Source organism: Anastrepha ludens, chromosome 3 (genome assembly GCF_028408465.1).
Source record: "Anastrepha ludens isolate Willacy chromosome 3, idAnaLude1.1, whole genome shotgun sequence".
Classification (NCBI taxonomy): domain Eukaryota; kingdom Metazoa; phylum Arthropoda; class Insecta; order Diptera; family Tephritidae; genus Anastrepha; species Anastrepha ludens.
In genome coordinates this window covers 90,560,940-90,574,322 of record NC_071499.1, presented here as the reverse complement: position 1 = coordinate 90,574,322, position 13,383 = coordinate 90,560,940, and the positions used below count along the sequence as shown (strand labels likewise).

Sequence of the window (13,383 nt, the reverse complement as noted above, 5' to 3'; positions counted from 1 at the left end):
CCCTTTTACCTACAGGTGGCTTCGGCATGTTTGGCGGACGTGGAGAGTATACTTGCAAATTGAAACTATTCGACCTAGGCACCGATGGGGGCGGTTATGAGAAAGAGGGCATTCTCATTACTGAAACAAAAGAGATACCATTTGAGTGCGCTGCCCGTAGTAAACATCATATAATGTTGTCGAAGCCTATTAATGCTGCGGCTGGTCGCTGGTATTTGGTGTGGGCACGTATTGCTGGACCCTCGTCTGATTGCGGCTCTTGCGGACAGGCTTCTGTGACAACTGAAGATCAAGTAGTCTTCACCTTTAAGTCATCGAAGAAGGCTAATAATGGCACTGATGTGAATTCAGGTCAAATACCATCCATCCTCTATCGCCTCATTACACAAGAATCAAAGCAGCCAGCTGCTCCGGTTGATGTGGATCCGGTGCAAAAAATTACCAAGTCCTTTGCGAATACAGTAAGCAAAGAGTGTTTTGAGAGTTTAGTAGTTTTGCTGAATTGGTCTTGGGAATCATTTAAGACGAATTTGCGCGAACAGCGCGATAAAGGGCGACAATTGCAAGTGAAACAAACGTTGGCATATTTGATTTATGTGAATAAATCCTGTCTGCGTCTACTGCGTAAATATACGAATGAAATATATCCGCCACGCGCATCGGCAACATTTGCCAATACCTTGACGGCGAGCAGCATTGCAAATGCACTGACGAAGTTGCAGGCGCGTACAGCAAAAGGAGATGGCAGAGGTGTGTGCGAATTGAGTTTAAAAAGCGTTGTAGTTTATTTTAGTTTCTCTTATTTATTTATTTTCAGATAAAAATTCTAAATCTGCGCTGAGCAATTCTGCCTCCACTGTAATCGCGAACAATGTGGCCAAGTACTTTGGTGAAGCTTCTGCCACAACAACATCAATATCTGGAGCCGCCAACGGCGTGTCGTCAACTCGTAAGCCCAATATGGAGAACATACAATTGGCCGAGTGTATTGGGAATGTACGAGCACTCCTAATTGGCATCTTCTGTGACGATATCTTCAAAGATATTTGCAGTGAAAGAGGTGAAAATTCTAAAAATACGCTTTAGCATATATTCATTATGTTCTTCTTGTGGAATTGTAGGTTTCGCTATGGCATTTGAAATTTTGGAGGAATGCCACATCAGCTTTGTGGCCTGCTTTGACGCCTTCTATCCCACATCGTCGTTGAAATGGAATTGTTTGTGTGACTTGCTATCCCAAATGGATAAAGTAAAAGCTTTAATTGTATTCAATTGTGAACTCGGTATTAATTAATCTCCTCATTTATCTTCATCTTTCGCCTTACAGCAAGGTACCCTACATTCACGCCTGCTAAGCGCCATACTCGCTGGTCTTTGTTCTCCTTCGGTGAAGTTGCGTACTACATTCTCATTGCTTAATCCGGGCAACGAACGTCAATCGATAATCAGCCCTAGCGACAATTCCGGTCTGCCAATGCTTTCATCCACCGAAGCGCATCAGTATCCCATACTTGTGGAACAAATGATTTATCGCACACAGCAGGAGAAAAGTGATTTTCTCAGCAATTCATGGACTTTCAAAGATGTGCTCGTACGGCTGTTGGATATCATTGCGAATCCGATACGCGGACGTATCGAGAATATTTATAACCGCAGTGTGCAATTGAATTATGTGGGCTCTTTCGGCAGCAAAGATATTAATCAAGGTTTAATCGACAACTGCTGCCACCTGTTGGCACGTGTGCTGGCCGAAATAGTGTATCACACATCGTTGGGCGATGTGAGTTTAAATGAATCGTTAGGGCCACTGGACAATGAGTTTACTTTTTAACGAATCGATTTCTTTTAATTTTAACATTTTAGTATGATAAAATGTTTATGCCGCCTCGTAGTCTTCACTCCACTGGTTCACGTTTTGCACGCTGCGACCAGAGTCGCACCTGGAATACTGGTAATTTCGGACCCGACGCTATTGGATTTACTGTGGATCGTGCTGGTATTGCAATTGCGGGTGCCATGATTTTCTCTGGGTCCGGCTCTTACGATTACCAATTGGAATTGTTATATGACAACACTGTGGACTTACAGTCGCAACATAAATGGGAAACACTTGAATCTGTATCGGGCTCTTATGATCAGGATGTGGTGCATAATGACATGGCTGAAATCAAATTTGAGCGACCGGTGCATATAAAAGTATAGACATCTGACATTTAATCAAATAATTAAATAAATACTATTTTAACCACCTCTGTTTTTAGGAAAATACACGGTATGCACTTCGTCTGTGCTCACAAGGCGCCCGCACCTGCTCCGGCGACGCAGGTGTGCCTTCGATACGCGGGCCTTGCGGCACTACATTTCAGTTTTACTCTTGTGATTTGAGCTTCAATGGCACCACTCCACAACGCGGTCAAATCCCCTGCATACTTTATTATAGCACGCCGGTTAAGAGTGATACGTCGGGAGGTGGGTGTGGTAGTGATAGCGGTGGCAATAGTACCAATGGTGTGCCACCCTCCAATGAAGTGACTACGCGTGATACTGCTTTACAAATTGCTAGCGATATTACCAAGAAGTGTACTGAGCTGTTGATTTTGGCTCGTAATGCTTTGGCTGCTTCCCTCTCGCCCTCGGACAATTCATCCAATCATACACAGACGATAGATTCGGAACACAATATCACACCCATTGAGGAGCATATGGACATTAATTGGGCGAATAATTCGCGTACTTCTGTGCTGCCGGTGGATGCAAATATGTCTACTGCGCGCGATATAACGAAACGTATTGAATCATTTTCAAAAGGTATCATAGAGACACTGAAATTCGATAAGCGCTCTACGAATCCATTCGAAATGGAAATCGAAATAGGTGCGACTGAGATACATCCAAAAGATTTGATGATTGAGGAGAGTACAGGAGTACAGGACTTGAATTTCCGTAACGGGCAAATAGCTAAACTGAATGGGAATGAGCGGGTGGATGATGAAGATGAGGTTGCAGAGGAGTTTGTAAATGTGCAGCATCATCACCACCAAAATAATCAGGTTGGCATAGGTGGTCCCTTGCGCTCCGATTCGGAAGATGTACCGGTTACGCAGCTGACTGTCGTGCAGATAATGGAAGTGTTCAATATGGCATCGTCGAATATGTTCCACACACTCTTGCCCTTGGTTTATGCACATATAGCCAATTTGGCATGCAGCGATCCAAAGGTTAATGCACCCGCATCCTAATAGTAATCATCGGAATGTCTAATATTAATACTCTCTTTTCCTCAACAGAGCTCTGTTCAAGTACTTAGTATGATTAAGGAGATTCTGCCGCACATTGCTGCGCTCAATCAACTCTACGCTACGAAAGATCAAAACGTTACAGTCTGCGGCGCAGTTACTATAAGTCCTGTGGCGGCGGCGCACAGTGTACGCAACGCTATTGCCGTGGATAATCGCGAATTTCGATCGCGTAAAAAGAGCGAAAGTGAAATGCCAGTTTTAGGGGATCGAAATGCTAGCGAAACCATAACTACCAGCAATCATTATTGTGTTGTGGAGAGCGAACATCCATATCGTAGCGCTACAATCAGTTGTCAACGTGTCGAATTTCCTCCATGTGTACAGTGGTTAACTATAGAGTTCGATTCACAATGCGGCACTGCTCAATTGGAGGATTATTTATTGCTTTCTATACCCATGCGTCCGGTAGTAACGGAATCTTGTCCATCGAATGAGGATTACTTTGATATGCTGGATAATAATATGCGACGTCCAAATGGATGCGTAGGCACTGCACTGATTAGTAGTTGTTATAAAACTGCTGGTGCGAAAGAAGAGGTGGATGTTGGTGTGGGTGTTGAGCGGGATTGGATTGTCGTGAAGAAATTTAATACGTGAGTAAAAATTACTCACCAATTTTCCATAAAGAGCAATAAATGTGCCTTCTTTTATTGAGCTTTCAATAGTAGCTTACATAATTTAAATTTGACAAAAATATTTTCCTGCATTCATTGTTGTTTTGCAGTTCTTCAAATTGGATGCAGAATGTTATGATATTACCTGGTAATTGTGTTGAGTTTTCTTTAGAAACTTCTTCGCTGTACGCACAGGATCCACACATTAATCGATATGGCTTTAAATGTCTGGTCGTGGGTTATGATAATCCATCAACAGTGAGTTTTTTTAATCTTGGGTTAAATGCACCTGTAATCCAGTTAAATTTCAATTTTTATATAGCTCAGTGCAGCAAATTCATGCTTGATACGTCTGGAGCAGGAATTAGCATATTTGGGTGGAATGTGCAGTGCCAACCTCATGAAGAAAGATCTTAATCTGCCAGGTAAAAATACCGATCATTAAATTTTTTTTTGTATTTTTTGTATATATACATATAACTAAAAGAATTTATTTGTTACTCGCATATGTAATATTTTGCTTTCTACCCATATTCTCTTATTTGATTTGTTCCATATGTTTTCGTTCAATCATTTTCCTTCATTCATTCCTTCTTATTTCTGACCAAGTATTCGAGTATATGCTTGTGTGGCTGTTTGCCTGATTTTTGCGTGAAAATCCGTTTTCCCATAGGCAGATATATATTTTACTGTTTTTCATGCATTGTACCATAATTCTATTCATTCCCTATACCCTCCTAATTATAGAAAAACTTAGGCATCGCAAATTTTTGTCCAAGAAAAATGGTGGATACTTTGCTCCGGAAACCATTTTTCTTAGTGATGATATTAAAGTATCTAAGTAGGTTTCGTTTATACGGATATAGCTGTGAAAGAAACATTTCCTCTGTTTTTTTGTGTTTTCACAACTCGGAGGTGGTTCACATTATTATAAGATCTATGCATTTGTACCATGTCCAAAATCTGTTTTCTATGTCAACGCCGCAATTCAATTACATTATGACGGCAATCGGCTCTGTCATAGCGTAATATTTGGGAATAATGAAAAAAACATATAAGAAACACAAGAGGCCCTGTGCAACTGATACAATGGTTTTCTAGTGGAAGGGTTTGCTTCTAGGCTTGTTCTTATAATGCCACAACTATTTCAATAACGGTTTTTTGAAATCGTTTATACTCGCATGTAACAATTGTTGCCAATAACCATATTTTCCCAAATCCGTTCACATTTTACCATTCAGGTTTAAGGCCCAGAGCAACCGTCTGCCATCTTGAAGTCCGTACCATATGGATAGCTTATAGGACTTGTATCAAAGTTTTTGGCACGTGATTCTCTCAACTCATCAATCCCTCTCTAGATAAGTTAAACAGTAGACTCAAGAAATTTGCTGGGCAAAGCAAAAGGAGTGTTAGAGGTCATATCGCGCGGAATGCTATTACATCCAAGACATACTATACATACTCAATTCGGAATCGATTCTAGATAGTCAGAAGTTGAATTTGAATATAATTAGTAGGGCCCTCTTTATACGTAGCTGTCTCCGGTATTCCAATGCGGTCCTGAGTGCGGTGTTTGTCAGGTATGTAACTTCATGCTCTGCGTTCCACTAGTATTCGACCAAATTGGCGCCAGCAGGAGTATGCTGTTAAGTATGCTGTGTCAATGGACACTATAATCGCTGAAAAGTGGAGAGCAGGAAAAGTGGTTCCACTACTGAATTCAATCAAGCGGAGTTATACCACCCAATTTACCTCTTTTATCTAGCAGTGAAGATACTTCAGTCTTACAATACCGTTCTTTACGAAACACCTGTAGTTGGGGTACATACGTATCAACATGGCTTCCGTAAAGGATACATAACGCCATAAACACACAAATAAATTGTGACATTAGCCAAAATCGGCCGCCCTGTGAGCGAACTGTCCAACGCTATCGATAACTCCTTTCATCCACTGCGGCTGAATAGGTTGTTAGTGGTGCATTTTCGATCTACTGTTCAATTTCTATATTTCGCGGAGTTTGGTTTTACTGATCTCTGATCTCAATGATGGTTTATATCCAAGTGCAAGCGATTATTTCTTCGATAATTCTCGCTTCTTCACTGCAAGGAGTTTAACACTCTCCTCCACAAAGTTCTCGGCCTATTTACAACATAGATAAAGAAGGCCAAACACCAATTGAATGTGCACGACAATGACACACCATTTTCGAATGCTATCAACCTCTGGGCGCTACCTTCGGCAGTTTGCTCTTTTTGACGCATACAATCGTGATTACTACTTAACTCCATATCTGGAACAAACACTTCAATTCACTAACCGGTAGCACTTGGAGCAAGGACAAAGAAACGGTGCTGACTACATTTGAGGCAATCAACCCGCCGGCTTGAAGATCCCACTTGGTCGTCGGGGAATAGTTGCACGCACTCGATGAAGAGGAGACCTGTCTGAACATCGCGCTCAGGACTCCCACTTATGTAGTGAGAGAGTTAAGGATCATAACACCAATTATTGCTGGGAATACGGAATATAGACCATTGAGTTTTAACGGCTTTTACATTGTATGTAACCACTATTATAAGATCTTGGCCCTGAATGACGTTATCGGAGACGAAAAACTTCAACTTGGCGTTGCTCTGGCAAAATTAAGTTCTGGATATTATTGGAGGCTAATCTTCGACCTATATAAGTTCTATGCCATAAGTTCTGTTACAACTTCAAATTAGAGTAGTAGTCATGAACTTTTCTGAAAAATGGGAGGAAGAGTTTTTACAACAACAACAGCAACCACTTCCAGCTGAGTTTGGTAAGGTGCTACCGAGAATGCTGAGAATGACAAACTGTGTTGAAATTTCTGTTCAATAAGTTTGGAAAAATCATCATTAATCGTTTAACGCTAGAACAACGATTCTAAATTGTGGACATTTACAAAAAAAAGAATAAACCTGTTAGTGAAGTTCATATGTAGAGTACCGGCGGCGTCATCAGTTCTTATTTCTTTTGAAATAAGGAAGGAGCTGTCGTTACGGTGAATGGCGGCCGCTATCAAGCAATGCTGATTGATTTTTCATTTCCAAAAATTAATCAGCTAAACATCGACGACATTTGATTCCCACAAGATGGCTCACAGCGCGCTTAACAATCGATTTATTGCAATATTCAAGCGACCATTGACGCCATACGACCAGATTGGCGATCACCCGACAAGGATCAAACTGCACATTACTTATGTTTAAATTATCGGATATGCTCCTCGTATGTAAATATTTCCCTATACTACAGGGTCGGCCAAATAAGACCTACTAATGTTAAACACAAATAACTTTTGCAATAATCATTTATTTTGGTTAATTGTTTTTATACATATATATTTTATGGAAATTATGTATGAAATATTATATCAGACAAATGTCCACCATTTTTCTCGATACAATATTGGCTCTTTTTAACGCGTTTTCCATTACACCACATAATGTTTCTGGTTGAAGGCTCAGTATTTCGTCTCGAATATTTTGCTTCAACTGTCTAATAGTCTCTGGTTTATTAAGATACACTTTGTCTTTTAAATATCCCCATAAAAAAAAGTCGGGCGCAGTCAAATCTGTCGAACGAGGTGGCCAAGGGCAATCTGAATTTTTGGAAATCAGACGTTCGCCAAAAATTTCACGCAGCAGGCCCATAGTTCGCCTAGCAGTATGCGCAGTTGCTCCATCTTGGTGAAACCACAAATTAGGATACTGCTCCGCCATTGGCCGCAAAACGTTTTCAATCAATGTTCTGTAAGAAGCTCTTGAAATCGATTCCGGCGTTTCATCCTCATTTTCGAAGAAATATAGACCGATAACTATTGGATTTTCAGAGCCGCGCAATCTACAGTTTTGTTTGTTGACATAACCATTTAAATGGAAATGCGCTTCATCCGACATCAAAACATTATTTAAAAAATCAATTTGTGTAGCTAATTGTGTAAAACGAATAGCGTATTGTAGTCGTTGTTGGTGGTCTTGCGGTAGGGTTCCATAATAAATTTCCAACAATTCAATTATAACCTACAAAAAGAGACAAATAAATATGTGGAAAAATAAAAAAGTTATTTGTGCTTAACATTAGTAGGTCTTATTTGGCCCACCCTGTATAATAAATTTTTTTATTGAAGTCATTTTAAGAAGTTTCTTCAGCTATGTTTGAATAACAGATTATTGGGCTTCTTTGAATAAATTAATTTGATTTTTGTCGTTGGAAATTTTAATAATTAGTTTGATCAACATACATACGTACATATGTATGAATAATATATTGTACTTGTATTTTGTAATAATGTTTGCTAATATTTTTCTTTTAATACCACTTTCTTGTCTCCTGCGTTATTTTTAATCGCTTAGCTTGTAATTTTTTCAAGTTACTTCATAAAATTTTTTTTCTGGACTTATATTGACAGATGACAAAGATATGGAGGACCTTGGTGGCGTTGAAGAGACAATAAATACTCATCATGCACTATTATCGAAGGGCTTTGCGCTATCTGATCCCTTTTTAACAGTTAATCAAGCATTAGAGTCTTATCTACCAATTGGGTGAGTAGAAGAAATATTTATTTTATCAAAAAATTCGCAAACAATGAAGTTCGCTTAGCAGACTAATGCGCTATAAAAACTGAAACAATAATAAAATGGCTCTCAAGAACTGGAAGGGATATTTGATTGCTTGAATAAAAAGCCATTTCGACTCAAATTTAACACACAACTTAATTTATTCTTAAATATCTAATTAATTCATATATACATAATATATACAAAACCTATATTAGTTTATAAAATTAAATTCTAAAATTTGGTAAAACAGCGTATTTGGATTCCTTGTAAATCATCGTCCTACTTCGTGTATACTACAATATATTTTCTGTTTAGATTTCTTTCTGCTTACATTATACTTTAAAATTTATTTGGCGTGGCAATTAGTTTGCATAGCATCTCTAAACGTTCCATATACTCCACTATGCAGCCTCCACATGGCTAGCACTCACAGATCAGTCTTTAGAAGTCCCGCATTTTCGATCTGATAGACGATTTGCGTTTCCTTGTAGGTGCGTGGGTCGGGCATAACGACATCCAATTTCCGCTTCTTTCGCCGTTTGGCCAATTGCAGCCAAACAATTACGCCAATCAAGAGCAACACCAACACCAGTGCTAGCACGCCTAAAAGTATATATAACAAATACGAACGCGGCTGACAATTTGTTTCGATGAATTTGTTAAGTAAGACAAAATCATTTGACCGGCTGGATGTGGTTATTTGCCCATTAGTTGGTGCTGCCACCTTTTTTGAAGCCATTGTCAACACATAAATATTATCCACATTATTGCGAAAGAATGTTTGTTTGGGTATCGGTGGTGTTTGTGCTGTATCCAAATCGTTACAGCCATAGGTATTTTCGTAGCGCAACTGCTTGAGATTGAGCGCGAACCGATCGTTAAATTCGAGTGGCCGTGTTTCGAATGGTAGCTGTATAGTGTTGTTGTTGAATTGCAGCTCGAGAAGTTCACTGTGCATGTAGTCCCGGTGGATGTGGATGCCTAGATTGAGAGAGTGGATATTTGTTTTATATTGGACATGTTCTGCATTAATGTATATCTGAATGATAATGTACATACATATACATGTGTACATTAGGATGGGCCAAACAAATTTTTTTTTGATGCTACCTCCTAACTTTATTCTAAGGCCAAAAAATTAGACAAATATTGTTTTTTTATTTTAATTTTTAATATATACCCCTACCGTCAATGCTTTGTAAACTACCATTGATATCCTATGGGATAAATTCTCTTTTCCGAAAATTCGCTATAAAATATTTATGGATCAATAATATTTCATCTCTTCTTTTAATTTCACTTCACATTTGCCCAAAAAATAATAAACAATGATTTATTTAAAAAAATAAAATTATTTAAACTGTTATTTATAGGCACCGTGAAAAAATCTACAATTGTTTAAGTAAGTTAAAAAAGTTCTCAGATATCAAAAATTATTTATTTAAACAATTTAAAAAACCTTTAAAAACAAGATAATAATACATTCTTTTGTTATTAAAAATTTCTTAGCGCAAAAATAAAAAAAAACGAGATATGTGGTTTTGTTTTCAATTTTTGGCATTCTTTGAAATTTTACGAAATATTTAAGCTTTTTTTTAATAAGCATTGGGTATAATTTTGTGAAGGAAAAATAAGAGATGATTAAGGGGTAACTGTAGAAATTTCAAAAAATTGATTTTTTTTTTATAATCTTAAAAAATTCTTTGAACCTTTTAAAATACAGAACAAAAAGTTTTATACGTTACCGAAATTTATTTCATAAATATTTTAAGCTTTTAACCAAGCGTTAGTGACTGCTACCTAACGACTTCTCCAAATTTCCATACTTTAAATGCGTTTTTCTCAAAACACGTTTTCTGAAATTGGCACGCAGCATAACTCAAACAATTTTAAATATTTTTAATCATGTTTTTCACAACGTCTGTATAATAACCTTCTTAAGAGAAGAGCGTAGGGGGTTTTCGATAGATTAATTTAAACGATTGTTATACAATAATTATTTAAATGCCGTTTTTTTAGTCCAAAATAGAGTTTTTTCCTTCAAATGCTTGCTAATTCCACAAAAATAAATATTTTTTAAATCCCCTACGGGTTTCTCTAGCTATTTTTATCTAGATTAAGAAAAAAAAAGTTTCTTTGTTCCAGATTAAAATTTGCACCCTCTGTGCTGCGTGCCGCGGAGCTCCTTCAAGAGAAACCACATTACAAAAATGTCTCCAATGCCGCCATTTTGTAAAATTTTCGATCACACTTTGTAGTTTTGTATTTTAGTATATAAGTAATAACTTCCCAAATCAGAGTATTTCCTTTCCCTTTCCTTCTGTACAAAAAAATTCTTTAAAAATCGTGTTTATTTTACGCCTGTACAGTGGTGTTACCCCTTAAATAATATCGATATGTTAACATTTTACACCAAATTTACTGAAAAGTGTATTTGTACCATGAAATTTCAATGATAATTTTCACAGCGTTAGCGGCACGGATAAATATTACATAAAAGCAATATAAAAAAGAAAAATAGTTGTATAATTTCTTTCGCCCTAGAACAAATTTCATAGTCTTTCATGTCATAGTTTCAAAGAACAAAATCAAGAAACAAAGTATTTTTTGGGCCATCCTAATGTGCGTGGCTTTGTGGGTGCATGCATCCTATTATTTACCCTTGAACGCTATCGCACTCGTGAGACCAAAATAGTTGTCGCGTATCTGTACGCTTTCACGCACATATGCCTCAATCCATTCAGCATCGATGGACGCAAAATAGTTGTCCGTTATACTGAGTTTGTTGATTACTAATAGACAAAAGAAAGAATGATAAAAAATTGGTATCAAAAGCTTCGCGAGGAAGTAATTGATTAAAAATTTAACTGCGCCTAAAGCTATACTAAATTTTTTTTAATTACGTCTTCTTACCGTCTTGTTGTTTTATGATGTAAATATAAAAATAAACAATTCGTAAGTTTTTTAAATTAACTTACGTTTGGATTAATAATTTATATATGTATATACATGCTTGTCATAGTGCAGGTTGGCTTTGAGCTTTCACTAACCAGACCTTCGAACACCAGTTTATTTATCTCTGAATTTTATTTGCTACTCACTTTTAAAGGAAAACGCATGTGAATGCACCTCTTGAAAATTGTTGTTGTGTATGCGCAGAGAGTTGAGCACCTCAAGTTCGTAAAAGGCTTTCGATGGCACATTTGTCTGGAATACACAGTTCCGAATTTCCAGTTGTTCGACAGCGAACTTCTTGAAGGCCTGCGATTTGTGTGAAATTTATTGAAATTTTATTTTTTGGTTTTAAAACAAAAATATAAAGTTCAATAATAAAATTAAAAAAATATGTATTCTTGATTCCCATATGGTAAATTATTTAGTACCTAATGCCATTTAATTTTTGTTTAATTTATTTTCCGATTTATGGAAATCGCGCGATTTCATACTTAATGGCACTAGGTGGCGCAAAATTAATCATCAGTTTTGTTTTTGAATACATTTTTTACTTAATAAAACAAAAAAAAAAAAAAAAGATTTTGAGTGATAGAAATCTGTACTTTCACCCTTACGCTCCATTGGTTGTCAGTTTGTATACTGCATTTGCAAAAATTATAAGTATTCCGATAGGGTTATTGATTTTGCGCCACCTTGTATGAATTGTTTTATTATGTGATGGTATTCACACGACTGGTGTGAGTTTGAATATGATTCAAAGCTCGAATTGCCGCACAGTAAAATTTAGTGTTGCAGAACTTTTTGTATATTTGTGGAGCCAAAGCAATTCAAAAACAAAGAATTTTCATAGAGTTTTCAAATATTATTCTTAACTTTTAGATATGTAATATATATAATATATATAATTGGCACGTACACCCTTTTTGGGTGTTTGGCCGAGCTCCTCCTCCCATTTGTGGTGTGCGTCTTGATGCTGTTCCACAAATGGAGGGACCTACAGTTTCTAGCCGTCTCCGAACGGCAGATATTTTTATGGGTTCGAGCGAGCGTGTTGTGTGAAAGACTGAAGCCCAACGTCAACCAACTGATTGGCCTTATCAGTCTGGCTTTAGACTTGGAAAGCCTATCATAGACTATATATTCACAATACGCCAAATCTTGGAAAAGACCCATGAAAGGAGAATCGACACACACCTTTCCGTCGATTTCAAAGCTTCATTCGACAGTACGGAAAGGAGTTACTTGTATGCTGCGATGTGTGAATTTGGAATCCCGGCAAAACTAATACGGCTATGCAAGATGACGTTGCTGAACACCAGCATCGCCGTCAGAATTGGGAAGGACCTCTCCGAGCCGTTTAATACCAAACTAGGTTGCAGACAGGGTGACTTGCTGTCGTGTAAGTTCTTTAACCTGATGTTGGAGATGATCGTACGAGCCGCAGAACTTAATCGCTCAGGCACAATTTTTTATAAGAGCGTACAATTGTTGGCGTATGCCGATGGTAACAAGCGCGCTGTTAGTTTTGCCTTTTCCAAACTGGATAAAGAGGCAAAGCAAATGGGTCTGGTGGTGAACGAGGACAAAAGTACCTCCTGTCTTGAAATAAACAGACGGCGCACTCGCCCATAGGCACCCACGTCACTGTTGACAATTATGATTTCGAGGTTGTAAAAGACTTCGTATATTTAGGAACCAGCATTAACACGGATAACAATGTCAGCCTTGAAATCCAACGTAGAGTCTCTCTTACCAACAAGTGCTACTTTAGACTAAGTAGGCAATTGAATAGTAAAGTCCTCTCACTCATCATGCCCGTCCTAATTTATGACGCAGAAGCGTGAACGATGACAACATCCGATGAAGCGACGCTTGGAGTATTTGAGAGAAAGGCTTTGCGCAAAATTTTTGGACCTTTGCACG

General features: G+C 37.8%; 2 protein-coding genes across 9 annotated transcripts in view; one reads left to right on the top strand and one right to left on the bottom strand.

Moving 5' to 3' along the window:
* LOC128858453 (E3 ubiquitin-protein ligase highwire-like) overlaps positions 1 to 13,383 on the top strand; it is a 68,213-nt gene that overhangs the window by 6,795 nt on the left and 48,035 nt on the right. For 2 of the 4 annotated variants that reach the window (XM_054094743.1, XM_054094741.1), the window contains exons 11-20: positions 16 to 750; positions 818 to 1,060; positions 1,122 to 1,249; positions 1,328 to 1,780; positions 1,864 to 2,196; positions 2,262 to 3,218; positions 3,288 to 3,892; positions 4,024 to 4,171; positions 4,236 to 4,338; positions 8,352 to 8,487. In XM_054094743.1, coding sequence (XP_053950718.1) covers positions 16 to 750; positions 818 to 1,060; positions 1,122 to 1,249; positions 1,328 to 1,780; positions 1,864 to 2,196; positions 2,262 to 3,218; positions 3,288 to 3,892; positions 4,024 to 4,171; positions 4,236 to 4,338; positions 8,352 to 8,487 — 3,841 coding nt within the window. Of the gene's footprint in view, positions 1 to 15; positions 751 to 817; positions 1,061 to 1,121; positions 1,250 to 1,327; positions 1,781 to 1,863; positions 2,197 to 2,261; positions 3,219 to 3,287; positions 3,893 to 4,023; positions 4,172 to 4,235; positions 4,339 to 8,351; positions 8,492 to 8,548; positions 8,667 to 13,383 lie in introns of those variants that run through there. The other 2 variants (XM_054094742.1, XM_054094745.1) reach the window with 2 other exon arrangements.
* Positions 8,640 to 13,383, bottom strand: part of LOC128858455 (uncharacterized) — a 34,213-nt gene continuing 29,469 nt past the window's right edge. For all 5 annotated transcript variants that reach the window (XM_054094748.1, XM_054094747.1, XM_054094751.1 and 2 more), the window contains 3 exons: positions 11,607 to 11,766; positions 11,166 to 11,297; positions 8,640 to 9,486 (listed from right to left, as the gene is read on the bottom strand). In XM_054094748.1, coding sequence (XP_053950723.1) covers positions 8,933 to 9,486; positions 11,166 to 11,297; positions 11,607 to 11,766 — 846 coding nt within the window. In that variant the 3' untranslated portion in view covers positions 8,640 to 8,932. The remainder of the gene's footprint in view (positions 9,487 to 11,165; positions 11,298 to 11,606; positions 11,767 to 13,383) is intronic.